Source organism: Rhinolophus sinicus, linkage group LG16, assembly GCF_036562045.2.
Source record: "Rhinolophus sinicus isolate RSC01 linkage group LG16, ASM3656204v1, whole genome shotgun sequence".
NCBI lineage: Eukaryota > Metazoa > Chordata > Mammalia > Chiroptera > Rhinolophidae > Rhinolophus > Rhinolophus sinicus.
Genome location: NC_133765.1, coordinates 16,629,265 through 16,657,147, shown reverse-complemented (window position 1 = coordinate 16,657,147; position 27,883 = coordinate 16,629,265). Strand labels below are relative to the sequence as shown.

At 52.9% G+C, this 27,883-nt stretch overlaps 2 protein-coding genes across 2 annotated transcripts in view; one reads left to right on the top strand and one right to left on the bottom strand.

The window, feature by feature from the left end:
• The first annotated feature begins 228 nt into the window (after window positions 1–228).
• TMEM191C (transmembrane protein 191C) lies at window positions 229–3,048 on the top strand. Its single transcript, XM_019757693.2, has 10 exons — window positions 229–522; window positions 842–965; window positions 1,325–1,375; window positions 1,522–1,599; window positions 1,826–1,882; window positions 1,983–2,042; window positions 2,172–2,236; window positions 2,315–2,387; window positions 2,573–2,613; window positions 2,708–3,048. Exons 1-10 carry the CDS (start codon window positions 368–370, stop codon window positions 2,910–2,912), a joined length of 909 nt encoding a protein of 302 aa, XP_019613252.1. The 5' UTR covers window positions 229–367; the 3' UTR covers window positions 2,913–3,048.
• Window positions 3,049–11,388: 8,340 nt separating this feature from the next.
• The window catches only part of PI4KA (phosphatidylinositol 4-kinase alpha), a 109,844-nt gene continuing 93,349 nt past the window's right edge, over window positions 11,389–27,883 (bottom strand). Inside the window, exons 33-55 of the mRNA XM_019710135.2 lie at window positions 27,316–27,474; window positions 26,892–27,043; window positions 25,638–25,745; window positions 24,885–25,012; window positions 23,713–23,832; window positions 23,471–23,550; window positions 23,169–23,362; window positions 22,114–22,204; window positions 21,575–21,742; window positions 20,786–20,839; window positions 20,001–20,121; window positions 19,170–19,299; window positions 18,650–18,720; window positions 17,535–17,607; window positions 17,377–17,447; window positions 16,215–16,324; window positions 15,694–15,798; window positions 15,480–15,605; window positions 15,068–15,188; window positions 14,522–14,681; window positions 13,653–13,742; window positions 13,110–13,193; window positions 11,389–11,852 (exon numbers count right to left, since the gene is read on the bottom strand). Coding sequence (XP_019565694.2) covers window positions 11,801–11,852; window positions 13,110–13,193; window positions 13,653–13,742; window positions 14,522–14,681; window positions 15,068–15,188; window positions 15,480–15,605; window positions 15,694–15,798; window positions 16,215–16,324; window positions 17,377–17,447; window positions 17,535–17,607; window positions 18,650–18,720; window positions 19,170–19,299; window positions 20,001–20,121; window positions 20,786–20,839; window positions 21,575–21,742; window positions 22,114–22,204; window positions 23,169–23,362; window positions 23,471–23,550; window positions 23,713–23,832; window positions 24,885–25,012; window positions 25,638–25,745; window positions 26,892–27,043; window positions 27,316–27,474 — 2,568 coding nt within the window. The 3' untranslated portion in view covers window positions 11,389–11,800. The remainder of the gene's footprint in view (window positions 11,853–13,109; window positions 13,194–13,652; window positions 13,743–14,521; window positions 14,682–15,067; window positions 15,189–15,479; window positions 15,606–15,693; window positions 15,799–16,214; window positions 16,325–17,376; window positions 17,448–17,534; window positions 17,608–18,649; window positions 18,721–19,169; window positions 19,300–20,000; window positions 20,122–20,785; window positions 20,840–21,574; window positions 21,743–22,113; window positions 22,205–23,168; window positions 23,363–23,470; window positions 23,551–23,712; window positions 23,833–24,884; window positions 25,013–25,637; window positions 25,746–26,891; window positions 27,044–27,315; window positions 27,475–27,883) is intronic.

The window sequence follows — 27,883 nt, the reverse complement described above, 5'->3', positions numbered from 1 at the left end:
AGTTATGAACATATTTATGGATCCTGGTATATCCATTTCCAAGTCTTTTCCACAAGAGAGATTATCAGTTTGCCAGTGCCATCTAACGTGGGGCAACCAATCTTGCCTCAATTTTTCTGCATATAAGTATTAGTATTTTATAGATCCGACTGGAGCTCTTTCATAACTTTTTAAAATGATGGGCAATAAATACTATTTAAATTAATGAATGAATGAGCTAATGACAATAAAGGTGTGATCCCGCCTAAGTCCGATTGGTCCGGCTGGAGGCCTGCGCCCGGGCGCCCACTGCAGCCCATTGTGACGAGGGCCGCGGGCGGCTAGTCACCCAGGCAGGCAGCCGCGGCTGGGCAGAGCCCGGGGAGCCATGGCAGAGACGCAGGAGCTGCTACTGCAGCTGCAGAAGGACAACCGCGACGGGCGCCTTCGGAAGCAGGAGCTGGAGGAGCTGGTGCGCGGGCTCGAGGCCGAGAGCGAGAGTTTCACTGGGCGCCTGCAGGAACTGCGCGAGCGCGAACGCAGGTGCGCGGGGACCGAGTCTCCAGCCCGCGGGGCGGGCGTCCGACGGTCGGTACTGAGGGTGGCCGCGCCCCGGGCTTCGTAGTGCGTCGGGCCGACCCGTCGGTTACTTTTCCCCTCCCGGGTCCGAACCTCTGCTCTAAGCCATCGGGACCGGGGCGATCGACTCAGGTGGCCTACGAACGGGAGGCTGGCGACTGGCGCGCGGCGACCCGACGTGGGCTTCCTCTGCCCCACCCACGGCTGGTTTTTCCCCCGGGCCGAAGGAGCCTGAGCGTCCGCCGCCTCCCGTCGTGGCACCGCCTCCGTTTCCCCTCTGCAGCCTGCAGCGGAGGCTAAGCCAGGCGGCGCGGATCCCGCGAGGGGAGGCGCGCGAGGCGACGCGGGAGCGCGCAGAGCGGGCGCGCGGACTGCTGGAGCTGGCGGAGCAGCGCAAGCAGGACTTGGTGAAGGCGCTACCCTGGGGGGCGGTGACTGCAGGGGCGGTGCCCTGGATGGGATGGTGCTTTTTGAGAGAGCACGGCCCTAAAAGGGACGGTTCCTACGGGGCGGGGCCCTGAATGGGTCACTGCCTGTGCAGAGCGCGGGGCCTTATTGGGGCGGTGCCTGCGCGGGCGGGACCCTGAAAGGGGCGTTGTCTGGGCGGGGTGCAGTGCCTTTGACGGGGCGGGGCATGCGGGGGCGGGGCGGGGCATGCGGGGGCGGGGCGGGGCATGCGGGGGCGGGGCGGGGCATGCGGGGGCGGGGCGGGGGCGAGGACAGTACCTCTGTGAGGCCCAGACCATCTCCTGGATCCTGTTGGCAGGAGCGACAAAACCGACAGCTGCAGGAGCAGTGGGAAGAGCTGTCAAGTCAGGTACACCCATCAGATGCCCTGTTTCTTGCTTCCCCTAAGAGTCCCGCTCTCGTCCCCGCCCCCGGTTCCGCCCCTCCCTTTCACCCAAGATATCCCCCGCCCCTAGAAGCCCCGCGAACCCCTCCGTCACAAAGTTCCACCCCCAGCTCTTCTACTACGGAGGGGAACAACTGAGTCAGCAGCGGGCGGAGCAGCAACTCGGGACCCAACTGGTGGCGTTGCAGGTGCTTGGGCGGGGCCATGACGACCCGAGGGCAGGAAGGTTCCCTGCGGGCCCCCGGCGGGCTCTTACGGGCAGGGGCCGTGGCGACCTCGGCAAGACGGGGAGAGCCGGGCGTAGGCGGGGTTATTGCACCCTGGGAGCGGTGGGGTGGGGTCCTGAGGGCCCGCTGAGGCGCGGCAGGACCTAGGGCTTGCCGGACTTCTGACCTTCTTTGGGTCCTCTGGAAGAAACAACTGGAGTTGCTGGAGGCCAAGCACGCCATGCAGGCAGAGGGCCTGCGGCAGGTGCGTGCGAGGCGGGGGTCTGAGTGGGAGGCTCGGCAGGTGGTGGAGGGTGGAGAGGGGTGTGTCTCCCTGAGTTTAATCGAGGCTCCCCACACCCCAGGGCGCACAGCGGACGGAGGAAGCCTGGGCCAGCTTCCAGGAGCAGAGCGGAGTTTTGCAGGTGCCGCAACCCGTCGCCCTGAGAGCCGCTCACCTCGGACTCCGCTGCGGCTTCCACCCCTCCTCCCCCAGAGAAGCGACAGCCCCCAGGCCTACCCCAGGCTTGAGACCTCACTCCCACCCCTTCCAGGAGCTGCAGGGGAAGGTGATGGAGGCGGCGGCTGCGCTGGACGCTTCGCGGGGCGGCCCAGAACTGTAAAGGATTTAACTGTTGGGTATGGCGGGCGACTGTGGCTGGGGGCAGATCGCCCATCTCGACGCTTGTCTCCGCAGCTGCAACTCTCAGCCTCGCCGGGTGCAGGACTGCGCGGGCTCCCTCATGGAGGAGGTGGCCAAGGCCGATAGTGTGAGCGCACGCCGGGGGATGGGCTGCATTGGAATCGGGATACGTCCCCACGGGGATACCACACGCCCACGGGGTCCCGCCTTCCCACGAGGACCTGCTCCCCACGGGGACCCCAACTCCCCGGGGACTGGTCCCTGAGACTCCCGCCCCTCCTTGAGAGACCTCATCCCGCTCCTCTCCTGCAGGAGAAGAGGCTGTTCAGGGGCGCGGGCGCGGCGGGCCTCAGGTGAGCCAGGGGCGGGCGCCGGGGCCCGGGTCTGTCCCCCTGCACGTGCCCTGCGGACCACGGCTCTTCTGTCTGTGCCTCCATCGCTCCGCAGGCTTTGGGCGTTGAGTGCGCTGCAGACGCTGCTGCTGCTCCCACTCGGCCTCCTGGCGCTGCCGCTGCTCTACCTGGTGCTGGTCAATCCCGACGCCTTCCGCCGCGGGCTCCCGCGCCTCAGCACGGACGCCGCCTTCCGCCGCCTGCGCTACACGCTGTCCCCGCTGCTCGAGCTGCGCGCGCGCGGGCTACTGCCAGCCTAGGACTCATCACGTCGGCCGCGGCCGCCTGCACCTCTGTCTCCCGTGTGGTTTTTGGTCGCCTGGGGGAGCCCAAAGGGGGGGACGCCCGAGGGATGGGTTGTGTGTCCCTCAGGGCTCAGCGACCCGCCCTGGCAACGCGGTCTTAGCGGGCACCGGGCCTTCCAGGCGGATCTTTCATCTGGAGAGACTGTCCCGGGAGCCCCGCAGCGGAGCGGGCGACCCCGGCCAGGGCCTTGGGCTTGAGGTGAGCGCGCCCTCGCCCGGCGTCCCCGCCTGGGCCGCTCGCACCAGGGGGCTCCCGGTGGCCCTGCGGGGAGCCCCCTTTCCTATAGCCTCTGCTGCTTCACGGGAGCCAACTCAGAAGTTGGTCAGTTTCTTATTACTAAACTTGCCTTTTTTTCCTGCTAGTCAGCCTGCGGCGATGGTGGCGGGTCAGGTCTGAGGACGTGTGTGTCCTTTGGCCCCGCTGCTTGCTCAGATCTCCGCAGCATCGTTTCGTTGGTTCTCTCCGGGGGGGCTCTCCCGAGGCAGGGCCGCGGGCGGTCCTCACCGTGGTCCGCTTCTCTGGCGGGGCTTGTGATCCGTGCTCGCGACTGCGGTCTTCGTAGGGAATCAGTTGTCTTTTTATGTAAAGTGTTCTGCTTAGTATTTGTCTGATACAAATACTGCTGTAATTTTATTTACGTGTTTTTTTATTTGGTAGTGAAATTGTTCAATGTATCACCTTGTGCACACCTACTACATGGGTTTTTGCTATGAGCCTTTAAACAATCGTTTTATTGATTTGTATTCTTTAGTCTTTTGGGGGTTAAACTTGTTTATGGAATCCTGTGTATCACATTTTATCAAATTTAAGAATTGTGCAATGTGTCCTAAAAATATCCAATCTTGCCTAGAAGTCATAAAGATATTCTCATACTCTAAATACTTTTAAGTGATGTAAATATTTTTGTTTATCCATTCATTATAACATTTTGTTGGTAAACATTTTATCGACTCAGCCACTGATGGACATGGGTTGTTTGATCTTTTGGCGTCTGTGCACATAGGTGTACAGACATCGGTTTGAGTTTCCTACCCCCCCCACACACTTTTGGGTGTATACCCAGAAGTGGACTTGATCATTGGGAATTCTGTGTTCAGTTGTTTTAGGAACTGCTGTACCATGTTCCACAGCAGCTGCACAATTTTACATTTCCACAAGGATTCCGATTGCTCCACATCCTTGCCAACACTTGGTTTTCTGTTGTTTTGTTAATAGCCATCCTAACGGGTGTGATTTTTTTGCTTTCAATTTTTAGGCATTGCATTCTCCAATTTAATTTTTATAATTTATAATTACAAAGTCAAATTCCTAAACAGCACCTTAGGGAAGTCTAGCTCATATCCCTGTGCCCCCCACCGGTTGCCCCACTCCCTTAGAAGAAACATTTGATTTTTTAAATGGACTCTCCTTTTTTCCCTTAAATAAGTGAACTACATACAGCCACATCTCTCCTTTCTCACATGAACACATTTGTACCACATGGACTCTCTGCCCAACCTTCAGCGTCTCACTCGGATGGAGCAATGTGGTGGCATAGGTGTGTCACTCATCCTTAGCAGATGGGAGCGGATTCCCATGCTTTGCTGTTACAAACAGTACCTCCACGAAGAGCCTTGTGCAAACATCTTTTTGTATCTTTGCCAGAGAAGATTGATTTCTGCAAGTAAGACTGGGGGCCAGAAGGTTACCACATACATGCGATTGCTAGAGTCCGCCCAGAGCCCACCATCACTGGGTCTCAGGCCCCTTCCCTGCAGGCTTGCCTTGGTGCATACTGTCACTGGGATATTTGTCAGTCTGATGGGAAATGACACTCAGTGTGGTTTTAATTTGCATTTCTCTTACGATCAAGGTTGAAAATACTTTTATATTTAAGAGCCAACTGAACTTTTTTTTTTTTAAAGAAATGTTATTGCTAAGACCGATTTCCTGAGTTGCAGTACAATTCTGTTGCATGTTTGTTTTTTTTAAATTATTTATTTAGTTTTTTAAGTCAAGTTGTTGTCCTTTCAATCTTAGTTGTGGAGGGTGCTGTTCAGCTTCAAGTTGTTGTCCTTTCAGGCTTAGTTGTGGAGGGCGCAGCTCATCTCCAGGTCCAGTTGCCGTTGCTAACAACTGAACTTTTTCTGTAAACTGTTATCATTTGTTCATCTTAAAAATATAGGATTCACAGGGTTTTCTCAATTTTTTAAAACCTCTCTTATAGGCATTTTGAGATCTGTTGTAAATATTTTCCCAACTTGTCTTTTCATTTTGTTCATGGTGTTCTTTTGCTGTCCATACATTGTTTGGCAACTACTTTCCTGTCTTGATTCTGGATTTTGGGAAGTAAATTTTCTCCACTTCTGGATTATTAGGGAAACTCACGCATGCCTCCTTCCAACACTTGCATGGTTTCTCCGTTCACATGTCAACCTCTAGTCCACTTGGGACTCACTAGGGTTTATGATGTGAGGACCTTCTGCATTTCCATATGGATTTTATTAGACTCAGCTTGTCCAATTTCCATAATAGTCTGGGATTTTTATTGCGATTACACTGAATTTAAACACCAATTTGCAGAGAATTACGTCTTCTAATCCTCCAATATGATGTTGCTCTCCATTTTTTATTGCCTTCAATGTTTTGAAATTTTGGTGTAGAGATCTTGCACATTTTTACATTTATTCCTAGGTATTTGACGTTTTTTAATACTATTACAAATGGTATAGTTTTAAAATTTCATTTTCCAACCGTTCATTGCTAGCATATAGAAATACGACTGACTTTTGTATATTGACCTTGTATACTGTGCTATCATTGAACTCTCTTATTTTTTTAAACATTTATTTTTATTTTTATTGGGGAACTGTGTTTCTACAGGGCCCATCAGCTCCAAGTCATTGTCCTTCAATCTAGTTGTGGAGGGCGCAGCTCAGCTCCAAGCCCAGTCGCTGTTTTCAATTTTGGTTGCGGAGGGGGTGTGGGGGGGTGCAGCCCACTATCCCATGCAGGAATCTAACTGGCAACTCTGTGGTTCAGAGCTCGTACTCTAACCAACCATCGGGCCGCCCCTGAACTCCCTTATTTCTTTGCATGTTTCTGTACATTCTGCAGGGTTCTATAGATACTTTTGTCTGTGAAGCAGGACGGTTTCTCGTCTTCCTTTCCAATCTCTCTACTGCTGGCCTTATTGCTGGCACCCGCGTACAATGCTGATTAGAAGTGAGGATAACAAGCACCCTTATCTTGCTCCTGATCTTAGGGGAAACACCTTTTGTATTTAATTATTAAGATATTAGCTGTGGGGGCAGCTGGATGACTCAGTTGGTTAGAGCATGAGCTCTTAACAAGGTTGCCAGTTCGATCCCCACATGGGCCAGTGAACTGTGCCCTCCACAACTAGATTGAAAACAACAGCTTGAGCTTGGAGCTGAGCCACCAGTGGGCGACCGGTTGGCTCAGTGGTTGGAGCACAGGCTCATAACACCAAGGTTGCTCGTTCGATTCCCACATGGACCAATCAGCTACACCCTGCACAACTAGATTGAAAACGACTTGGAGCTGAGCTGTGCCCCCCACAACTAGATTGACAAAACCGACTTGACATTCAGGAAAAACACAGTTCCCCAATGTTCCCTAATAATAATAATAATAATAATAATAATAATAAAATATTAGCTATGAGTTTTCTTAGATGACCTTTATCAGATTGAAGAAGTCTCCTCCTATTTCTAGTTTGCTGTTTTTATGACGAATGGATGTTGCATATTGTCCAGCGCTTTTTCTATACCTATTGATCAGGTGGTGGTCCTCTTGCGGTCTGTTAATGTGAATTACACCGATTGCTTCTCGAATGTTAAGCCAACCTTAGATTACAGGGATAAGGCATACTTTGTCATGATGGTCCTTTTTATACATTGTGTTCAATTTGCTAATATTTTGTTATTTTTTTTATCTTATGTCCATGAGGGGAATATTGCTCTATAATTTTTTTTGGAATATCCTTGTCTTGTTTTAATGTCAGGGCTATGCTGCCCTCCTTAAAAATGAACCGGGAAGTGTTCTCTCCTCTATTTTCTGAAAGAGTAACATTGGCATTATTTCTCCGTTAGATATTTAGACCCATCATTTTGTTTTATGTTGAAAAAAACATTACACCTTAACTTTTTTCTTTAACACAGGAAAGTGTATGAAATATATTGCAAATGTCTTCCCAGGTCTGTGGCATGCCTTTTATATAGTCCAAATTATTTTTTTTTATGATTGCTTTTTTGGTTCTGTTTTAAGAACCTGAGGTTCTGTGTCCCAAGTACAGCAAGACATTCTCTTCTGTACTTTCTTCTAAAAGCCTTTCGAGTTTACCTTTAACACACAACTCTACAGTCCACCTGGACGTGATTTTTATGTCGGATATGAAGTAGGCGGCCAAGATTAATTTTTTTCTATACCAATCCCCAGTTGATGCAATGCCATTATTGCAAAGCCCGTCTTTCCCTACTGCCCTGCATGTCTGTTTATGGGTAGGTTCCTAAACTTCACCTCCTCCATTGTTTATTGGTCTTTCCTGGCACCAGTAAGCCACTGTCTTAACTACTGCAGCTTCAGGAAAAGTCTTGGTATCTAGATTTGTTGGTCTTCAAGATGGAAAGGGCTATATTTTGACATCTGCAGTTCCATTTAAATTTTAGACTTGCCACTTTCCACTACAGAACTTTCTGGGATTTTTTTTTTAAAGATTTTATTGGGGAAGGGGAACAGGACTTTATTGGGGTACAGTGTGTACTTCCAGGCCTTTTTTCCAAGTCAAGTTGTTGTCCTTTCAGTCTTAGTTTTGGAGGGCACAGCTCAGCTCCAGGTCCAGTTGCTGTTGCTAGTTGCAGGGGGCGCAGCCCACCATCCCTTGCGGGAGTCAACCGGTAACCTTGTGGTTGAGAGGACGCACTCCAACCAACTGAGCCATCCAGGAGCTCAGCTGCAGCTCGGCTCAAGGTGCCGTGTTCAATCTTAGTTGCAAAGGGCGGAGCCCACCATCCCTTGTGGGACTCGAGGAATTGAACTGACAACCTTGTGGTTGAGAGCCCACTGGCCCATGTGGGAATTGAACCAGTAGCCTTCAGAGTTAGGAGCATGGAGCTCCAACCTCCTGAGCCACCGGGCCGGCCCACTTTCTGGGATTTTGATTGGCATTTACCATGAAACTACAGATAGATTTGAGAACAAACATCTGTATAATGTTGAGTCTTGCATTCCATGAATGTTACTCTGTTTGTTTAGCTATTTCAACATTTGTAGTTTTCAGTATTTCTTATGAATCTTTCATTAGATTTATTCCTTGGTATTTGATGTTTTGATATCATTATAAATGGTACTGTTTAATTGCAATTTCGTTTGTTGTGACACACACACACACACACACAATTTATATATTGACCTGTATCCTGTAACCTTGATTATACATCACATTAAAGATTATTTGGAATTTTTATGTATACAAATCCATTTCTGAGTTTTATGTCTCGGTTCTAGATTCTTAAACCATTTCTTTTTATGGCCTGACTGGACTGGCAGGGCCTTCAGTACTGAATGCTTAAGTGAAGTAGGTCCATGTATATACCGTGTTCTTCTTTATCTAGGAGGCACAACTTTCAATATTTCATCTTTAAGCATGATGGGTTTTGCAGATACTTGCATCAAGGCAGTTTCTGGTCTTTTGGGCATGGCTTTATTTCCAATCTACCCCATCCTGAGTGCAGACCAAGCTCCCCTAACAAACTCCTCAAAGGCATCAGGCTTTTGAGTTGGTCTTTTGTTTCCCACATCACCAATATAGGAAATTGATTGTTCTTAAGATTTTTTTTTTTTTTTTTTTTTGCCTCTAAAGAGACCTCATTTTCTCATCAGCTCATGGATATAGATTTTCTCCCCAGTATTGTAAATAGCATTTCTAATTTTGGAGATACAATTTGCATTTGATTGACTTTTTAAAGCCAGTTTGACAAGCTTCATTTTCAAGTATTGTGGTTTGAAATCATTTCTACTATGTTTGAATGCATTTCCACTATTTTATGTTTATCCTGCTGTTTCTGTGCTCTTCCCCCTCCCTTCTTCTGTTTGATCTTTCTGGAAGTTACATCCTATATTATGGTATCCTTTCTACTTGAACTTGGCCCATCTCTACTGTTCTCCCCAAACACTACCTTAAAGCATTTTAACTCTAATATTCCCTCAGATCTTACATTTATTTTGGTCTAGTATTTTAGTTCCACTCTTTCAGTATTTAGATATTTAGGGTTCTTCCAGATACCTAGTTCTTGGTTGCTAACTTAGTTCCGTGTGATCAGAGCACATACCCTGCATGATTCTGAGATCTGTTTTGTGACCCAGCACGTAGCCTGGATGGTGAACAGAGATGCTGTTGATGGCTGGAGTAAGTTTTGTAAGTGCCCATGAAATCAAGGTGGGTGATAGTTGTTCAGGTCTCCTGTGTTCACTTTCTTGCCAGTTCTGTCAGCTGTGAAGCGAGTACTGTTAAAATCTTCAACTCTGTGGATTTATTTCTTTGAATTCTGTCAAATTTTGCTTCATAAATATTCACACACGATTATAGCTGATAAATCCTTTTTCCTCTACTTTCACCTTAGGTCTCTGTTTCTATATTTAAAGTACATCAATTTCATGTTTTTATCCATGTTTCTAATCCTTACCTTTTAACTGGAGTGGTTAGTCCACTGATATTTAACATACGAGGTTGGACAATTAAGCTCGCGAACTCATCCTAGAAAAAGTGCTACACACCTCATTGCTGAATATCACTACGGTCACCTTTGAAGTACTCCCCTTGGGAAGCTATGCACCGACCAGTGCCTAGTCCATCCTTCAAAGCAATTTTGGGATTTTTTCTGGAATGGCCATCAGAGCTGTCGTCGTATTACCCTTGATGTCCTGAATGTCATCAAAATGTCTTTCTTTTCATATTTCCTTTATCTTCGGGTAAAGACAGAAGTCATTGGGGGCCAGATCAGGTGAGTAGGGAGGGTGTTTCAATAGTTATTTGTTTTCTGGCTAAAAACTCCCTCACAGACAGTGCTGTGTGAGCTGGTACATTGTCATGATGCAAGGGCCATGAATTGTGGGTGAAAAGTTCAGGTTGTCTAACTTTTTCATGCAGCCTTTTCAGCACTTCCAAATAGTAAACTTGGTTAACTGTCCAGTTGGTACAAATTCATAATGAATAATCCCTCTGATATCAAAAAAAGGTTAGCAACATCGTTGCATCTTAATTGTCAGACCTCGTAGCTAATGGTGGAGTCCGACTGAAGTCCATGAGTACCATGAAATCTACCATGATCTCATTGCCCATCTGTTATTTCTTCTCTTCCTTTCCTGACTTTAATGTATTATTTTAAAAGTTCCTTTTATCTTACATATTGGCTTCTTATATTTTTATTTATATGGCTCTGGACTCAGCTGTTTCCTGCAGCTGAGTGTTTGTGTTTGTCACCAACTCTGGAATCGCATTAGAAGTTGACTGGAGCTTCTCATTCAACTTTGCTTTTCTTTATGCTTCATTTTTGGTAATTTCAGTATTTGTTTGTTTTTTAGATTTTTATCGGGGAATACTGGGGACCAGTGTGTTTCTCCAGGGCCCATCAGCTCCAAGCTGTTGTCCTTCAATCTAGTTGTGGAGGGCGCAGCCCAGCTCCAAGTCCAGTCGCCATTTTCAATCTTTGGTTGCAGGGGGCGCAGCCCACCAGCCCATGTGGAAGTTGAACCGGCAACCTTGTTGTTAGAGCTCGCGCTCCAACAAACTGAGCTATCCGGCCGCCCCCAGTGTTGTCTTTCATTGGTTGTCTTTCATTTTCTCTTCATTTACATCTTATCTGCTATTTAACCAATCTTTCGGATTTTTAATTTCAGTGACTTATTTCTAGATGTTCTATACCTTTTTTTTCTTCCTATCTGCTTAAAATAATTAGAGGGTCATAGTAGGTGGGAGTTGCTGCTGGGGGTAAGTGGCTGGAGTCTCAGAGCAGAGCGCTGGAACATGAACAAGAAGAAAACAGGAAAAGACTGGAGCAGAAGCAGGACACTGAATGACACCTGCACTGAGGAGAGTCGGCACAGGATGGCCAAGTGGTCTGCACTGGAGCCCTCAGCAGAGAGCTCTAGAGTGGGCGAGAGCAGTCAGGGAAATCTGCCTGTGGTGAGTCGTCTTTGTGAAGCTCACAACCATGTACCCCGACCCCTTTGGCATACGCACGGCCCGACCTCCCCCTACAGGGTGGCCCCGCAGGGCCTGTGGGTGCAGGTTCTGCAGTTGGCCCGCCCTTAGCACCCGTCTTATCTCAGGACTCTGGAAACAGTGCCCTGCTCTCTTCCCAGCACACCCAAGAATCCGCCCTCAGCCGAAAGTGTACTTAGGCCTCGACAAGAAACCTGATATTCAAGTTCAGCACAGCACTTTCGTTCTTTTCGTCACGTTGGTTAAACCTTAAGTTGAATATAATTTTTTTTATACATGAGAAAATACTTCATGTACCTATGAAATAATACAGGTAGGGAATGTGTTCAGTGCAAAGTATTCACACCCGTGCAGAGACAGTACCAACAGATGATTGTCGCCAACAGTCTCACGTGCCATGTGTGGGCCATGTCTAAGAAAGTAGTGGCGGGCCAGGCTCTGCAGGGGTGCACCGCTTTTGTCCTATTTGTCCTATAAAAATAACTCCACTGGATGAAAGAGGCCACCAACAGTTCACTCTTTGACCTTGCCCAGCGGAGGGGCAGGGAAGTGCTCGCATGGCTCCGTGATTGTGGACAGCCTGGGGGGCACATGGCGGCCCGTGTGCCGACTCCAGCCTCAGTAGGGGATGTCGTTCTGATAGTACTGGATCATGTCGTAGGTCCGGCTCCTGGAAGACGAAGGCGAGGGAGGCTGTAAGGAGCCTGTGCCCATCTGGGGCCTCTTACCCCTCATGTCTACCCTCCACATCTGCTTCACCCTGACAGCTGCACTTGGGAGCACCCCCTACTCTCCTCCCTGGAGGTGTGAATGCACAATCAAAGACTCACTGGCCTTTGCGCTAGCCCCTCCTCTGCCTGGGACATTCCTTCCCCCACCAGTGGCCATGACCATGTGAGCCTCGCTCTGCCCCCATCTCCTGCTTGGCCTTCTCTTAGGCCACCTCACACTCAATGGGCCCGAAATGTAGGCTCAAGTGGACGGCCTTCCTCAGCCAAAAGCCTGCCCTTGGTCTCGGGGCCCAGGCGCTGGACCCAGGAGTCCGTCTGTAGCAGGTACCACTCCAGCCCCTTGCCCTGGTGTGTGGCATCCAAACGACAGGCTGTGCTCAGCTGCCTGTCTTATTTCACCAAAAGAACAAATAATCAGGAGAGACCTTTCTTGTACTGTCTTCCAAACCCCTGGCTGACTTAGGGATGTCATGTTCCCCACACCCAACCAAGCTACTCCCGTTTCTCTGCTCCCTTGTCAGCAAAACCACTGGTGCTACTGCTGTGTCGTCACAGCCCAACTGCACCCACCCGCCCTTCCCTGCTCTTGTTAGGGCCTCGCCGGGACCACTTCTCAGTCTTCCTCTCCGACTCCAGCAGTCTGCACCTCCGTGGGCCTCAGCCAGCCTCACGTATGTAGGTGGCCCCTGTGTGGGTGGCTCCCCTCACCCACCTGCTGGAATCACATCCACCCAGTTGTTCAGCCCAGAGACCTCAATGCCATCTCTGTCTGTCACACCACCTGGGAGCCTGTCAGGGAAGCGTGGGGCTCGGCCTTCAAAATGCAAACCCACCTCTTCTCACGGCTCCGCCATCCATCACAGCGACAGCTAACTGGCCCATCCCCACCCTGCCCCTCCAGCCACTGCTCCTCACCCAGCCCTGCCGGGTCGTGCACGCCTCCCTTGAGGCCCTTTGCACGTGGCTCCCTTGGCCGCACAGCCGGCCCTCAGGCCTCTTGCAGGTGTTCCTCTCAGCATGTCCTGGCCCCTCTAAACCAGCACCGTTTCCCTGAGAAAGCTCCCTTCAGGTGTGCAGGACAGTCTCCCAGGACATGAGCTTCCTTGTGGCTCAGCCAGGCATGGCCCCACACAGGGGCCCAGAGCACCGCGGTGTGGTCGGTGACGCAGCAGGGAGGGCAGCAGGGACTGACTCGCCTGTTGCTGAGGAAGCAGCTCTGAATGACCTTCATGATGAAATTCGCAGCCTCTCGCTCTGTCATGTTGGGGTTGAACCTATGCCTGGGGGAGAGGCCGTGTCAGGGCTGCTGTTGCCAGTTGTTCCCTTCAGGCCGCCCTCCCTGAGGGATGTGCTCTTGTCCTTGCCCTTCGCGTTTGTGGGGGTTTGTTTAGCAGCGGGTCAGGCCCGGGGAATGTTCCCTCCTGGGGAGAGTGTTGTGAAGACCAGACCTGGCCTTGTGGGGACACTGTTCCCAGTTGGCCTCGAGGGCTCTGCTCCCTTCCCCAGCACCTCCCGGGCTAAGTGGACCCATGGCTGGGGAAGGACTGGCATGGGGGCTAAGCCACTGTGGCCCCGAAGCTCAGTCTGGTGGCAACGCCTTACCCTGGCACTCTGTCTGCTCTGGGTTTCCAAGGAGAGTACTCAGCCTCGATAAGGATCACAGTTACCCCCACTCAACAGGCTTCCATCTCGGTGGATCACTGCCCCCCAAATGGCCTGTATGTCTGCCCAGGACCTACTTCAAGAGCTTGATTGTCTGGCCACGGAAGCAGGGAAGGCCTGTGTCCAGCATGAGGGTGACCAGAGAGACGACTGCGTCCATGTAGGGCCTGTGGAGAGGCAGGGAGGGAGGTGGACAGAGGCCGGCGCCGCCGCTGGCCCTGTCCGCAGCCCTGCAGCCCAGCTGCTGCCTGACACTTGCTCACGGCCTGTGTTCATGTGCCGGCTGCCCCCACCTCTCTGCCGCCTTCCATGGCCAGCAGGGCAGACCCTGCAGGGCAGGCAGGGGCTGCTCATCCGCCTCGGAGCAGACTGAGCTGGGCCGCCCTGGTCCTCCGACCCGAGGCCTCTGCCGTGGTTTCTGTGCCTGGCTGAGGGGCTGTGGAATAACGCACAGACGCCCTGATGCCCCTCTTGTGGGGTGGTGGACACTGAGCGGGCGTGACGCAGGCTCTGACAAGACTCCAGGTTGGAGTCCGAGTGTCACAACACACTGCTGTGTGGCTGTGGCCACATGACACACTAAAACCAGGACGTGAATCTCTGGCATGCAGCCTGGGGGTGGCGGGTGCTTAGGTTTGGGTGAAAGGGTGAATGTGGCGCTTAGAGGGTGAACCCCAGGCACTTGCAAGTGAAGCCAAACCCAGGACGTGGCTGGACTTATGCCCAGGACAGAGAAAGCACTAGCACAGGTGGGCAGCGGTGACAAGAAGGCAGGGCCCAGGCACACGCGGGCCCAGGCGGCCTCCAGCACCTCCCGTGCTCTCTGAACCTCAGTCCCTGCATCTGTAAAGGGGCCTGAGAACGGAACTTTTGAGGGGCTGGCCCTGCTGGGTCAGTGGCGCCCAGGACTGCTGCCGGGCTGCCCTCCCTGCTCCCCAGGGCTCACCGCACGGCCAGGTAGCCACGGACACACATCTCCATGAACCACTTGAAGGGCGTGGCCTCCATCTTGCCTCCCATGATCATCACCATCTCGTCCGTCAGCTTGATGTCCGGTTCCCAGCCAAGGTTGCCACCCGGGGAGCTTTCAAACATGAAGCCAAAGTCTGCAAAACCCCAAAAAGCTGTGTGATGGGATCAGATGCCAGAGCAGCGATGTGGGTGGGGTGCTGCACCAGGGCTCGGAGCCACCAGCTCCGCACACCCCAGGAGCTGGCCACAGGCTGTTTTCTTAGGGACGGCAGGGGAGCAGCAGGCAGAGGAAGAGAGGAGAGGAAGTAGAATTTGGGAGCCAGCCCAGAGCTGAGAGAGGCCGGCTGGGTGGGCTTGGCTCCAGTTTCCAACCCCAGAGCTCCCCAAACCCCATGGCCGTGGTGCTACTCTCGCCTCCAGCACCCTCCAAACTGGACTTGACCCCTGACCCTTCCTGGCTGGGGGCCCCCCACGCCTGTTCCTCTGTGGGGCGCAGGGAGAGGAGGCTGGGCCCGCTGACCGATGTGGATGATGTGGCCTTTCTTGTCCAGCATGATGTTGCCGTTGTGCCTGTCCTTGATCTGCAGCAGGAACAGCAGGAGGCTGTAGGCGGCCATGCTGCGGATGAAGTTGTAGCGCGCCTGGGAGGAGACAGCCGTCACCACGACGGCCATGAGGGCTTTGGGCGCCCTCCTGGCTCGGTGCCTGGGCCCTGGTGCAGGGGCAGCAGCTCCTTCCCCCCATGCCCAAGAATTAACATTCTCCTGGGGAGGCCATCTGGAGGTTCCTTTGAATCCCAAGGTAGGTTATGGGGTGCCCTGGTTTTACCTCCAAATGTAGGACTCAGCATATCAGGAAGAGGGGAAGCAGGGTGCTGTGGGGCGGGATGGGGAGCATTGTCGAGCCTGGTCTGGGGGCCCCCTGCTGGTCACCTGCTGGAAGGCCAGGGTGGACTCGTCCCCGTACTGGCGCGTGAAGTAGTCGTACATGCCGAAGTCCGTCTGGCGGCCCAGCTGGTCCCGAGAGGTGCAGTCAGGGATGCACTCAATCACCCCGCACTAGGAAGAAGGCCGAGTACCAGGCTGCAGCTGACCGCTGTCGGCTGAGGCCTGAGGGCAGCCGCCTGGGCTCTGGCATGGAACTTACCCCAGGCGCTGTGGCCACCACGCGGTAGGGGAAGACGAAGAGATCTAGGCCGACCAGCTGGAAGATGTTTTTGAAGAGGTCGATGATCTGCAGGGCCAGCATGTCCTGGGAACCGAGGAGATGTGGGTGGGCAGCTGGCCTCCTGCTGTTCACACAACCCCCAGGCAGCCTGCCCAGGGAGGAAGGCCCAGGCGAGCAGGTGTGTGGAGGGCCTGGCCTCGCTGCCCACTGGACTGAGCTCAGGCCCCTGGGATGACCAGGCGCTGGAGTGAGCATGAGGCCGTGCTGCCTGGTGGGGGTGTGAGATTAAGGGGCACCCACCCCCCAGGGCAGCTTCTCTGGGTGTCTAATGGGTGCACAGCAGGAGGGGGCACTGGAGAGGCCTCAGGGTTTGGAAGAAAGGCCCAATTTACTCTGTGGCACCTGAACCCAATGGGAAGCAAAGACTGGTGTTTCTGTGTGTGGGGTTTATCTGCAAGGCTCGCCCACCTCCACCAGCCTGACCCCACCTGGCCCCCCACCTGTCGGCAGTCATCCCCCACTTTGAAGATGGCTGCCTGCCAGGAAATCTTCTGGCCCTCGGCCTCCTGTGCGCCGCACTGGTCCTCAGCATCCGAGCGGCACCGCAGACCTGTATGTAGGGGGTGGAGGCTGCCTGTTAGTCCGAGGGCAGTGAGAAGCCCTCCAAGAGTGTGGGGGTGAGCCGGGGAACCTTGGGAATTGTTACTGTGAAGCCCTGAGGAGGCCCAAGGGCCCAGCAAATGCCTGGGGTCAATGGGTGGAGCCACAGGGCCCAGGGGCTTCTCCTAAGAACATTTAGACTTAAATGGAGCTGAAGACAGAGCCCCCTTTTTCATTGGAAGTGAGCACCACCGTGTGCCCGGGGTCGGTGATGGGTACTGTGAGCTGGGGGCAGGAAGGTGTCCGTCTGCACCCTGGGGTGCCCAGGAGGACTCAGCAGCCAGGGTACGGATTCGGGCCATGGAAGCCCTGTCACTGCACTGACCGGGGTTACACCTCTGTACTCGGTTGCCTAGCATCCCCCCAAAATTTACATCTACTTGAAACTGCAGAATGTGACAGTATTTGGAAATGAGGCCTTTGAGCATGTAATCAAGTTAAGGAGGCTACAAGGGGTTAGGGTGGGCCCCTTATGGGAGGAGGGGAATTGGACACAGCACAGAGGGAGAAGGCCAGGTGAGGACAGAGGCAGAGGTGGGAGTGATGCAGCTACACGTCAAGGAACGCCAAGGGCTGCGGGCAACCACCAGAAACCAGGAAAAGGCAGGGAAGCATCCTTCCCTAGAGCCTTTGCAGGGAGCATGGCCCTGCCAACACACTGATGTCACACTTCTGGCACCCAGAACTGAGAGAATCAATTTCTCTTGTTGAAGCCACCAGTCTGTGGTCCCTTCCTCGGGAGCCTGAGCAAATGAGTACACCCCCCGAAGTCCTGGCCACTGTGTTTCGAGAAGATGCCTCCTGGACTGACTCGGTGGCCAACCTTCAGGGATCGCAGCCCACGAGCCCTGTGCCGTCCCCAAATGAAGGGTCACACTGAGAGTGGATGGATAGCCATCAACCCTCATGGGGAGCTGGTAACAAACTAAAATGCCAAGAGAAACTGGCCTCAGCAAGGGGAGACACTTAGATCCCCAACGACATCGGAAATTCTCCACTGACCTTCTTTTTCAAGTTCACTAACTCCACAGCGTTTCACCTTAAATTTAGCCAGATATGGAGCTTTTGCAGCACTGAAAAACAACAGAAAGAACGTGGCACAAGTGATACAGCAAACAGGAAGCCCGTAGAGGAGTGGCCGAGGGACGGTGGCCTCTCACCTCTGCATGGGGGTCCCCGATTTGTAGTCGATGTCCAATACGATGGCCTCGGGGTTGCTGGGCAAGTAGCAGCCTGTGCAGGGACAGAGGGCAAGTCACAGGGAGCCCAAGTCTGATGACAGCAAAGACAAAGCCCATCTGCAACACTGAATTTTCCTGGCAGAGTCCACCCTGCAGACAGAGTGTAGAGGGCCTCTAGGCCCTCCTCTGCAGCACTGATGACTTCTTATTCCGTGGCCATGCAGGGGCCGTCCTCCCTGATTCTATGATCTCCCCCTAGATCCTTCCTGATATCTAACAAAGAAGCCACCATCCCCCAGGAGATGCACGCTTCTCCAAGAGGACACACTGAGCCTTCAGCTTACAGACCAAGCATACTGCTCCTAGGGCCCCCTGGCCGTCCAGTGTTGGCAAGGGGCTGCCCGCTCTCACAGGACCCACGCAGGAGCTTCCCGCCCTGCTCTGCTCACCAGTACTCTCTCTGTTCTTGGACTCAGCCAGCTGACTGTAGTTCCCCACTCTCAGCACACGTGTTAAGACAAGATAAAACCCATTCTTGGCCAAGGAACTGGCAGTTGCCCTGGGGGAGTGGGCTCCCTGAGCCCCTGGGGAGGTGAAAGAGTTCCAGGGCATGGGCTTCAAGGAGGAGCCCTGAAATAAGGACTGCGTCTCCTGGGGAGCAAAGTAAGGCCTTGTTGTGGGGTGCAGATGGGCTGTCCTTCCAGAGGAAGCAGCACCACTGATCCCCTCCCTTCCCTCTCACCCTCCTGTACCCGCCAGTTCCAGCCTCTCTCACAGATGCAATCTCTGCTCCTCTGCTCTAAGAGCCCTGGCTGGCCCTGCAGTGCCTCTAGGACAAGCCCTGGCAGCATGGTCTGTGGGGAGCTGGAGACTTGCTGATGAGGACTGAAATGGAGGCCCAACGTGGATGTCAAGCCTCTGAGAAGCTGAGCTGCTGTCCGTGCTGGGCAGGGTGGGGAGCTCAATAGAACCAGTCAAGGAAAGGGCCCAAGCGCGTGTGGGGCCAGCCCCACTGCTGGTCTCCACGCCCGCCCCACACTCCCGGGTCCCCACTCCCTGCCTGTCTCCTTTGCCTCCTGAGGCCACCTGCTCACCTGGCTGCACTTTCACTTCAGACAGAGCCGACAGACAAGCCTTCTTTCTCTCGTCTCCTTTAGGGTAGGGCCTGAGAAACAAGACAGAAATTCTGTATCGCCTGTAGAAACTGGTCTCTGGGACTTCTGGGGGACAGCCCACGGCCCCTACCTGTCTGACTACCCTCTCAGTTGGTCTCTTCCGAGCTCTAGCGACTCCTGGAGGCCCTGCCAGGCCCAATTCCCCTAGGAGCACAGCAATTCCTGCCTCGTATTCCTTATCAAGAGGTGAATCAGTGAAATGATAGGTGCCACAAAGGAGTCTGGTTTTCCTAACACCACTACTAGGCTCCCTCAGAACTTGGAGAGAGCAGAGCGGCCTCAGACTGTGGGACAACATCCGGAATGAAACTATGTTTTCTGACATTCACACGGCCACGCTTTTGCTAGCCTTTCAAGAGAGCGAGATTCCCATCCCCGGCTGTTGGTTAGCATTCCCCAGACAGTTCCCATGAGCTGGGACTGGACGACTGCCGCTTACTTGATGATGGCCGACACGTTGGTAATCTTGTTAAAGAAATCAAATTCCCGCTGGTAGAAGTCCTTGGCTGGGCCGGACAAGGAGCCTGTGATCTCCTCCACTAACTCCTCCAGGAGGTCACCGATGTCGGCTGACAGAGAGATGCAGAAGGGAGCCTGGGGTTGAGCCACAGAAAGGCCCTGGGGGAGCCCTGCCATGTTTGCCCGTCGCCGTTCGGATATTCCCCAGCACCTACACCAACCGTCCTCAGAGTGTGGTCTGCAGACACCTGGGGATCCCTGGGACCCTCTCGTGGACCCCACAGCCAAAATCACACCTAAAGGTAGCTCGCCTTCCTCAGTATGGTGATGCTGTGAGGCTGTGCACAAGCAGTGGGTCACCGGAGCCTCACGGCTCTGCTCTGGTGGCTCTGCTCTAACTAATGGTAGTTAACATGGACAGCTAAAGCCCATAGCAACCAAAGCTCTGTGAGGGTCGCAGGAGTTTTTAAGGATGTGAGGATGATGAAGACATCTCTGTTTGAGAACGGCACTGGGTCTTGGGAGAAGCAGCTGAGCTGGAGCAGGAGGGTCTCGCACGTGCCTGGGGAGCTGCAGGATGGGTCCAGCAGGGGCATGGGGCAGGCAGGGCATCTGGAGGGTGGGCTAGCAAGGGCTTTGTGAAGGAAGGGCCTGCTCCCACTGTGTGTTAAGGGTGAAGTGTTTCCACCAAAGAACTACGGCTGGGGCAGCACAGGTCCTGGAGGGTCCTGGAGGCTGAGGAAGGCTCTGGGCAGATGCGGAAGGTGTTCCAGTTGGGGGTGAGACTGGAGGGAAGGTGAAAAATACTCACGGTCTTTCTGGTGGCCCTCTTCATCTAGATAGATATTCGTTTTCATGTTCCAGATAAACTGGTGCGCCAGCAGCTGGGATTTGGCTGCTGCCCACAGAATATACTCGCGCACATAGCCCATCTGTAGGAGCATAAGGTCACCATCAGCCCAAGCTGGGAGCCCCTGTCTCCCAAAATAGACTCTTTCTAACCCAGAGCAGGAGCTGACTTCCAGGGCTTGCAGACCTGGTGAGAAGTGAGGCCATTTGGTTTCCGGTCATGTGAGCAAGCTCTCCTGGGCCTGTGGGGAGTCCAGCCCAGGGGCCAGGCCAAGTTCTGGCTGGCTGCCCAGTGGGCTGTATAGGGCCCCGGGTGGTGGGGTCTGCAATAAGACACAAGTCAGCTTTTGTTTCCTCTCTTCCTTCCCTGCCCCTGAATTCTGAGAAGCATGACTTTCTCACCCATTTTTGCTGTTGTCAAGTGTGAGGAAGGAGCCTGTTTGCTACACAATGATGCATAGTGACATTGTTCCAAAATCAAAATTTACTAAGCACAGTCACTTCCAACCTGTTTGTTCCCTCTCTGGCCATTTTGATTAGTTTTGGTTTCTTCTTTTTTTAAAAAACATAAAATATATAAGCAAATACACACATACATTTGTATCCCCTTAAGCTTAGACTTAAAAAAGAAATCCCTAAAAATGGGTGTGAGGGCAGGGCAGTGCATCCTTGTTGCTAAGGGCCCCCATCCCAGTGCCCACACAGCTCTGACTGACAGAAGGATAGCACGTACAGGTACAGCCTTACCTTGTCATACCTGAGGGCTTGCACAATCTGGGGGATGTAGAACAGGATGGCATCCTACAAAAAAATGAGGAGAAGTGATCATGACCCCAGAGAGGGAGGACAATTCCTTACCCCTTGGAAAGGTGAACAAGTCAACGTGATGGATGCCCCAGGTTCCCATCCCTGCCCTTCCCCCAACATGGAACTGGCCATGCTGTCACTCAGCTTATCGGACACTGTCCTTGTTGCAGACCACAGGAGGACTGAGAACCTGGGAGAGCCCAGAGGACAGCGAGAAAAATGGCCAAATGGCCACATAATTGGTGAGAAAGAGCAAAAGGAACCAAAAGCAAAAGGAACAAGGCTCCCATGCCTACAAGGAGTGAGGGAAGGGCCCACCTGCATTCACTACTGGGGGACAATGGCCGTGGTTATAGCAGACCTGTGCATTGGGGCCGCAGTAATTCAGACTCTGGAATATTCTATTGAACCTGTCACTGTGCCTGTCACAGGGGGTTGCTGGGTGATGAGCATGCATGGCCACAACTGGAACCAAACTCAAGTAAATTCCTTTGTTTAACTCAGACACTTAAAGTTAAAAAGAAATACAACTAGTAAACACATCTGAATTAGAACTCAGCCTATCTTCTTTGACTCTGGACAGAAATGGGGAATGAAGACATGCGCTAAGAGGGACCAAGGTTTAATCAGGCCTATATCCAGGTTTGAGACAAAGCCTGCCTTTCCTCTCTCCATCTAAACACTGCTGGGGAGTCCCTCCGAGACCAACTCCAGCAGAACAGGACTTACCGGTGGGAAGGACCGCAGGACCTTCACCCCGTACTGTGCTGTGAGCGGATGCGGCGGGTACATGCTCGAGAAGTAGGAGAGGCCCGTGGGTGGGTCTGCAGGTGCCCAGCACAGCACGTGGCTGAGCTCAGGTGCATCGGCGTCGATGGTGTGCCAGGTGACTAGGAACTAGGAAGGAAGCATGGAGATGGTCTGTCTCAGGCAGTCCCCAAGGCCTCTCTGGAAATACCTGGCCCCATCCCACATCACAAGGATGGCCCCCAAAAGTGATGGGTACAAAGCATTTAAAGCAACATGGGAAAAGGCTTCTGACAGTTACGTAAAACAGCATAATTTCAACTAGGGTGAAACACATTCAGTATTTTTCTGTTGTAAACAATAAATGCTTCATACAAGGAGTAGAAAACACAGGAAATTAGAAAAATCATTATACCATTGAGATCACCAGGTTTTTGTCACATTTATAGTTTCCAGGCATTTCTGGAATCCGTTCTATTTTTGTGCATTTCAAGCCCAGGCCCCAGCATGCACTATGCTACCTTGATAGCTTCCGGGATGTCACTAACGGCTCCTGGGTCCAACCGAACCAGACGGGTCACTTCATTGCCAATAGCTTCTGTGTTCTTAAACCTACAGCCATAGAGAGGGTATAGGTGGGGCGGCCTCACTGGCAGAGGGGGAGCCAGACGGAGCCCTGAACTGGAGGGATGCAGATCAATGTCAAGTAGTATCTAAACAAATATGCCGCACTATTGATACATTGGTAACTCCAAACACAGGTGCTTATAATACACAGTATTATGATCGGCTATGACAAAATGCCAGAACTGTCTTAACAGGAATTATCCTACTTCACCCATCAAAGGATGCTTCCCTTTACAGTCCTTGCCTTCAGAACACCCCCTTGCCCTGGCCCCCAAAGTGGCCCATTCATGGAGTGGTAGCTCGGGGGCCAGACGGCAACTTAGCAGGTAGGAGGGGCGGGTGTAAGTATTCAGGTGTTACCTCCCAGGCTAACACAAGGTAGACTTTCCATAAACACTGTCAGGCTGAGCCAGGAGACTGAATTAGAACCAGAAGGAGGTAGGCTCGTGGGGAAGAAAGGTCTGCCCCTGCACACATTCACACAGGGTGAATGTGATCCCTTGTGGGACTGAACACAAGGGCCCGAGAAGTTCTTCTCAGACACCATTGATCTAAGAGTTCCGTCCCTGTAAGGGCTTCCACGGGAGAGTTTACAGTACACTCAGCTGCTGGCTGCCTCCTCCAAGTAGCCTGCCACCGAAAGATGACATCTAGAAAAAAACGCAAACCCTCCCCAGGCTGCCTCCCTGGAGTGGCAGCCTCCATATACTTTCTTCCTTGAATAAGACTGGGGCCCTAAATGTGCTGATGAGACCTTCTTGGGCTCCAGGGTGCTGGGGCACCCCTGGCAGGAGTCTGTACTGTGTGACCACCGCCCAGTAAGACTGGGTGAATGTCCAGGGCAGAGGACCAGCCTGCTAAGATCACTTTCCTGACTGTCCCTGACAGCGACACGTCACACTCAAGCCCCCTTACACTGGACCTTTGGCAAGGCCCCTGTCAGGCTCACCTGGCTGGCAGCTGCACGGCCAGGTAAGGAGAGATGCTCCAGGCGAGGTTCACATTATCTTTCCATTGCTTCTCACTCAGACTGACGTACTTGGACCTCCAGTTGGCTACGCTGTTCTCCCCAGCCTGGTCCAGCTCCAGCTCTGGGGCCGACAGCGGATTGTACCAGGTGATGAGACGCTCAATCTCGGTGGCCTGACGAGATGAGACAGATGCTCAGAGGCCTTCTGCATGCACCCAAGTGCCCTCCCCGGAGCTATGGGTGCATGATGGGCAGCGGGCGAGTGGCGGGCAGTGCCTCACCAGGAGGGAAAGCAGCAGTGTTCTGCGCTTCATGTAGTACTTGTGCAGCTGGGAGCCCCGGTTGGTTTTCTTGGACATGCCTGGGGAGGAAAGAGGAGCCACACACGTGTTCCTTGGAGGTCATTGGCTTGCCCTTCGTTTTGAGAACCCAGGGGAAGCTGTCTTTCAGCACTCTGTCCGCTGTCTGAGCCTCCGAGATGTGACTCAGACCTGAGGGACCTGTCAGCGAACCTTCAACCGACCTGACTTCTTGGAGATGGTCGACATGCCGCTGGACAGCGGGTATGTGTTAATCCAGCCTTGCGTGGCCTGTTGGCGAGAGCCGACTGCTATATCCAGGTTGCTCCGGGTGTCTTGGTTATCTGTGGGCAAACACATTGTTGCTTCTAGAATGAGGCACCTGGATTTTCACCAGAGATGAGGCAATCAGTGGAGTAACACAAAGGGGGACGATGGCTTTGTGGAACTAACCCAGACATCTGAGAAGTTCTTTATTTAATCATTCTAGGTGGAAAGCTTACTAAAATTTATTATAGTCCTCCTAGCCTATAAAATAAACAAATATAGTCGTCATCTTGATAAATGACGGCAGTTATCTGATCTCCAGGATTCTGTCGTCCTTTAATCAGTAAGAATTTGAGGACCCCTGGGGGCAGATGATAAGCACTGTTTCTAAGGGCACTGTCCTAAGTGGAGCCAGGAAGCTAACTTAGAAAATCACTATGGCTTCTTTTTCATTTTTTGTTCCTTTTTCTGGCAGTCAGGTTGTCAGGTGGAGGTTTGGCTGCAGAAACCCGGCTCCTCACCTCTAACTTGTAGAGTGTAATCAGCTCCACGTTTAGAGAAACAAGACTATGGTTTCCTTTTGGAGGTTTGCTGCTTGACTACACCTCAGCCCTTTTCCTTCCCTCCCCATCCCTCCCCATGCCCCCCCCCCCCCAGCTCCTATTCATCCTCAGAGACTCAGCTCACATGTCACCTCTTCCAGAAAACTATCCCTGGCTCCCCAACTCTGGTGGCCCAAGTGCCTGTCCTCAAGGGGTGCGCCCACCATCCCTCCCTGTTTAAATCGTCTGTCGATTTGATTGTCTCCTACCAATATGGCCTGTCAGACATACAGTGGGTGCTTGTGAACCAAGCCGGCGCTGGAAGAAGTTACACTGAGTGGCATCTGCTCAGAGCCTCATGGGCTCACTCATGCTCTTCAGCTGGGGCTGCAGAGGCGGGGGCCGGGCTGGCACTGGGCCTCGGTGACTGTGCAGCATGGCCGAGGCCAGGGCACAGCTGGGCCCTAACTGCTGTTCGGAGCCGGCTCCTTCAGCACTGGCCACTGCACACCTCTGCCCGCACCACTCCCCACCGCAGGCTGGACCGCACCGCTGTGAGCAGCTGCCCTGCTCACAACCACCATTACCTGGGGGAACAAGCTGGTTGGCGGTCAGGTACTTCTTGTCTGAGAACATGGCAGTCCAAAATTTAATCATTATGCTTATGTCTTCACGCAGCCTCTTTTCTCCTTGAGTAGGGAACTTCGGGGGACAACTTCGAACAACCACAAGAGGACAAGAGGTGAGTGCCTGGAGTCGGGGACTCGAAGGCAGCATATTATAAAGCACTGAGGGCGACACCAGTGGTCTCTTAATAAGAGGTTAGCCCAGAGCTCATCACCAGCAACAACTATCGCATTAATCCACACGGTAAGGTGTGATGACTTTAGAGCCCTCTCGTGACCTCCTCCACCACTAATCCCAGTAACGTCTCCAGCGCTTGGCTGAATGGTGTGCTTGCAGCACCGTGCAACTGCAGCTTTCTCCACACACCACCACCACCTCCACTTGCCAAGTCCCAGGAGGCATGTATTTGAATTCCTCGTGCAATAACCATTCATATTAATTGGAAAGCTAAATGGATGCACTTAATCTCTTAACTCAATTGAATTGAATTGCTGTTCTTGTAGGGAGGCTAGCTAAGTACATACACGAAAACACAGCACAGGGCTGAGGACATTCAAATCCAGGGGCATCAGGGTTGCTGAATGAGGTTGGTGGCATAAACCAGGCAAACCATTTACTCCTGTGAGTGACTTCTGGGGGTCTGGGACAACCAGGGATACTGTCTGGTGCTGGGCTGTCACTGGATGCTGTGCACAGCACGGCGTGGGGAGTACCTGAAGTAGTCAAACGCAGTCGAATAGATCTTCTCACGGAGCACATTGCGGATGGTTGCGTTAGAAACCACATCAGCGTGCAGAAGGGACAGCCCCAGGGTCAGCAGTCTGCAAGAAAGCCAGGACGAGTCAGCCGCATGGCTCGGGACAACCCTGTGAGGGATCCCTGTGCCTCCTGAAAACCACTGGGCCCTTGGGCACATCTCCGGACGACAGAGCTCTCGGGTGCCAAGACTGAGCCATCAGCCAGCCGATCACCACTCACAGGTTTACTGTACCCAAAATGCCTCAGGAAAGGGTTTCCTTATACCTTCACTTTTGTTGGGGAAAAATGAACAATGGGTGTTAATCTGCCTCGGCCAGATGCTTCAGTATAAAAACTATTTGCAAACTACTGCCTGAGGGGTTCAATCACCTATAAGTGCTATGAAGGTAGAACATTTAATTCAAGTTAAAAAAAAAGATATTTACCAAGCACCTGGTTTCTACTAGGTGCTCATCTGTGATGAGGTTAAGTCCAGGAAGAGAGTGGGGGCACCTAGTCATTTCTATAGCAATTCCACATTGCTATGACGGTCCGTGTGGGTCCTTTTCTAGTAATTCATTGTCAATACATTTTATAAAGGTATAGGTCTGTGACCGATTAAAAACTAGAGAAAGAGAGCACTAGCCCTTTCCCAGCTCAGAGCCCTCCCCGTCAGGCTGGTCCCTCCTCTGTGTCCAGAGCACCCGGCCTGAGGCACCCCCACCAGGCCGCACATCCCAAAGGGGATTATGTGCCTCCCCTGTGTGTCTGGTGTTTTGCACACGGCTTTGTGTGTAGTCGGCACAATCAGAGGAGTAAAGTGACATGCCCAAAGTTACTGCTGGCACCCCAGCCTAAGTTTGTCACACCACCTACTGTTTTTCACTTACCACTATGTCACCAGAACGGTGACACCATTTTGCTGCCACCCTCCCCTAACCAATTTAAGAAGGCTGCCCAACATACGGGTGCCCCAGGTCCGTGAGCTAGCTTCCTGCACACTCCCCTGCTGTGGACAGCACGATGCCCGACTTCCCCAGCCCTGAAGGGCACGGTGGGCGAGGTCATTTGTGTCCAGATCCCCCTCCCAGGAGCCCTGCACATATTGGGGGCTTGGTCAGTTTCTGCTAAACAAATGACCAAGCACGGGAAAACCCTGTGGAGAGGGCCCACAGCACCAGCAACTCAGCCCCCCACCCCAGCCGCACCACAGGAGGAGAGCCTCTCACTTGAAGCGGGGCCCGATGGCCGCCACGTGCCGGTTCATGCTTCCCTTGGACCCGCCGATGTTCAGGGACATTGAGCGCTGCAGCAGGCTGGAGAAGATCTCTACTTGGTCAGAGCTGCAGTACTTGGCGATTTCGAACCGCTGCACCAGGAACTGAGTGGGGAGGAGAACACGCTGCCATGCTGGGGCCTGGCCAGCCCTCCTCAGAGCCAGTGTGGCCAGCGGAGGAAGGGCTCTGGGCTCAGGAGACGGGGTTGGGATCCGAGGGAAGCAGGGAGAGGCCAGCAGGGGCCTGGGGAAAAGGATGGAACAGCCAATGCCTCCCCAGGTGAGACAATCTGGACCCTGGAGCCCTGTGCTCACTGAGCCGCAGGCACCCACAGCTAGAGTGGGTGGAGCACAGCTGAGTCTGGGGGAGCACATACGTCAATCCAGATGTAGTGAGGGGTCACTTCGGGAGCACAGGGTTTGGGCTGGCTGGCTTCCGATGCTGCCAGTGGGTCTGCTTCCTTTATCTCCGCAGAAAAAAGGCCAAACTTTTGTTCCACTGTCATCTGCCAGGCCCCTGCCATCTCCCGCATAAACTGTAAGACATAATGACTGTTAGCTCCTCGTAAAGCACAGAAAGGTGCCTACTAATTATTTTTAATTATAAAAGGGATAGACGCTCACTGAACAAAGTTTAGAACACTGAGTAAAGTATGAAGGAAAAAATAACGATCACCCATGAGCCCGTCCCCTAGCTGTTTTTACCAATAAGCCCTTTCTTGAATCATAGCCAGGCCATATTCTGTGTGTCCTGCTTCGTGATGTCAGGTTCTGAGCTGCCAAAGCCCGGACGGGATTCTGGCTCCAGAACCCAGTCCTTTTGTCCACCCCTCACGGAGCCTGCGTGATGCCTTCAAGGCTCTAACCAGGCTGAGGAATAAGTGGGAGGCGAGTGGAGTCTGCAACGGCCACTGGGCTGGGCAAAGGGCTCTGCAGGGGCGCAGC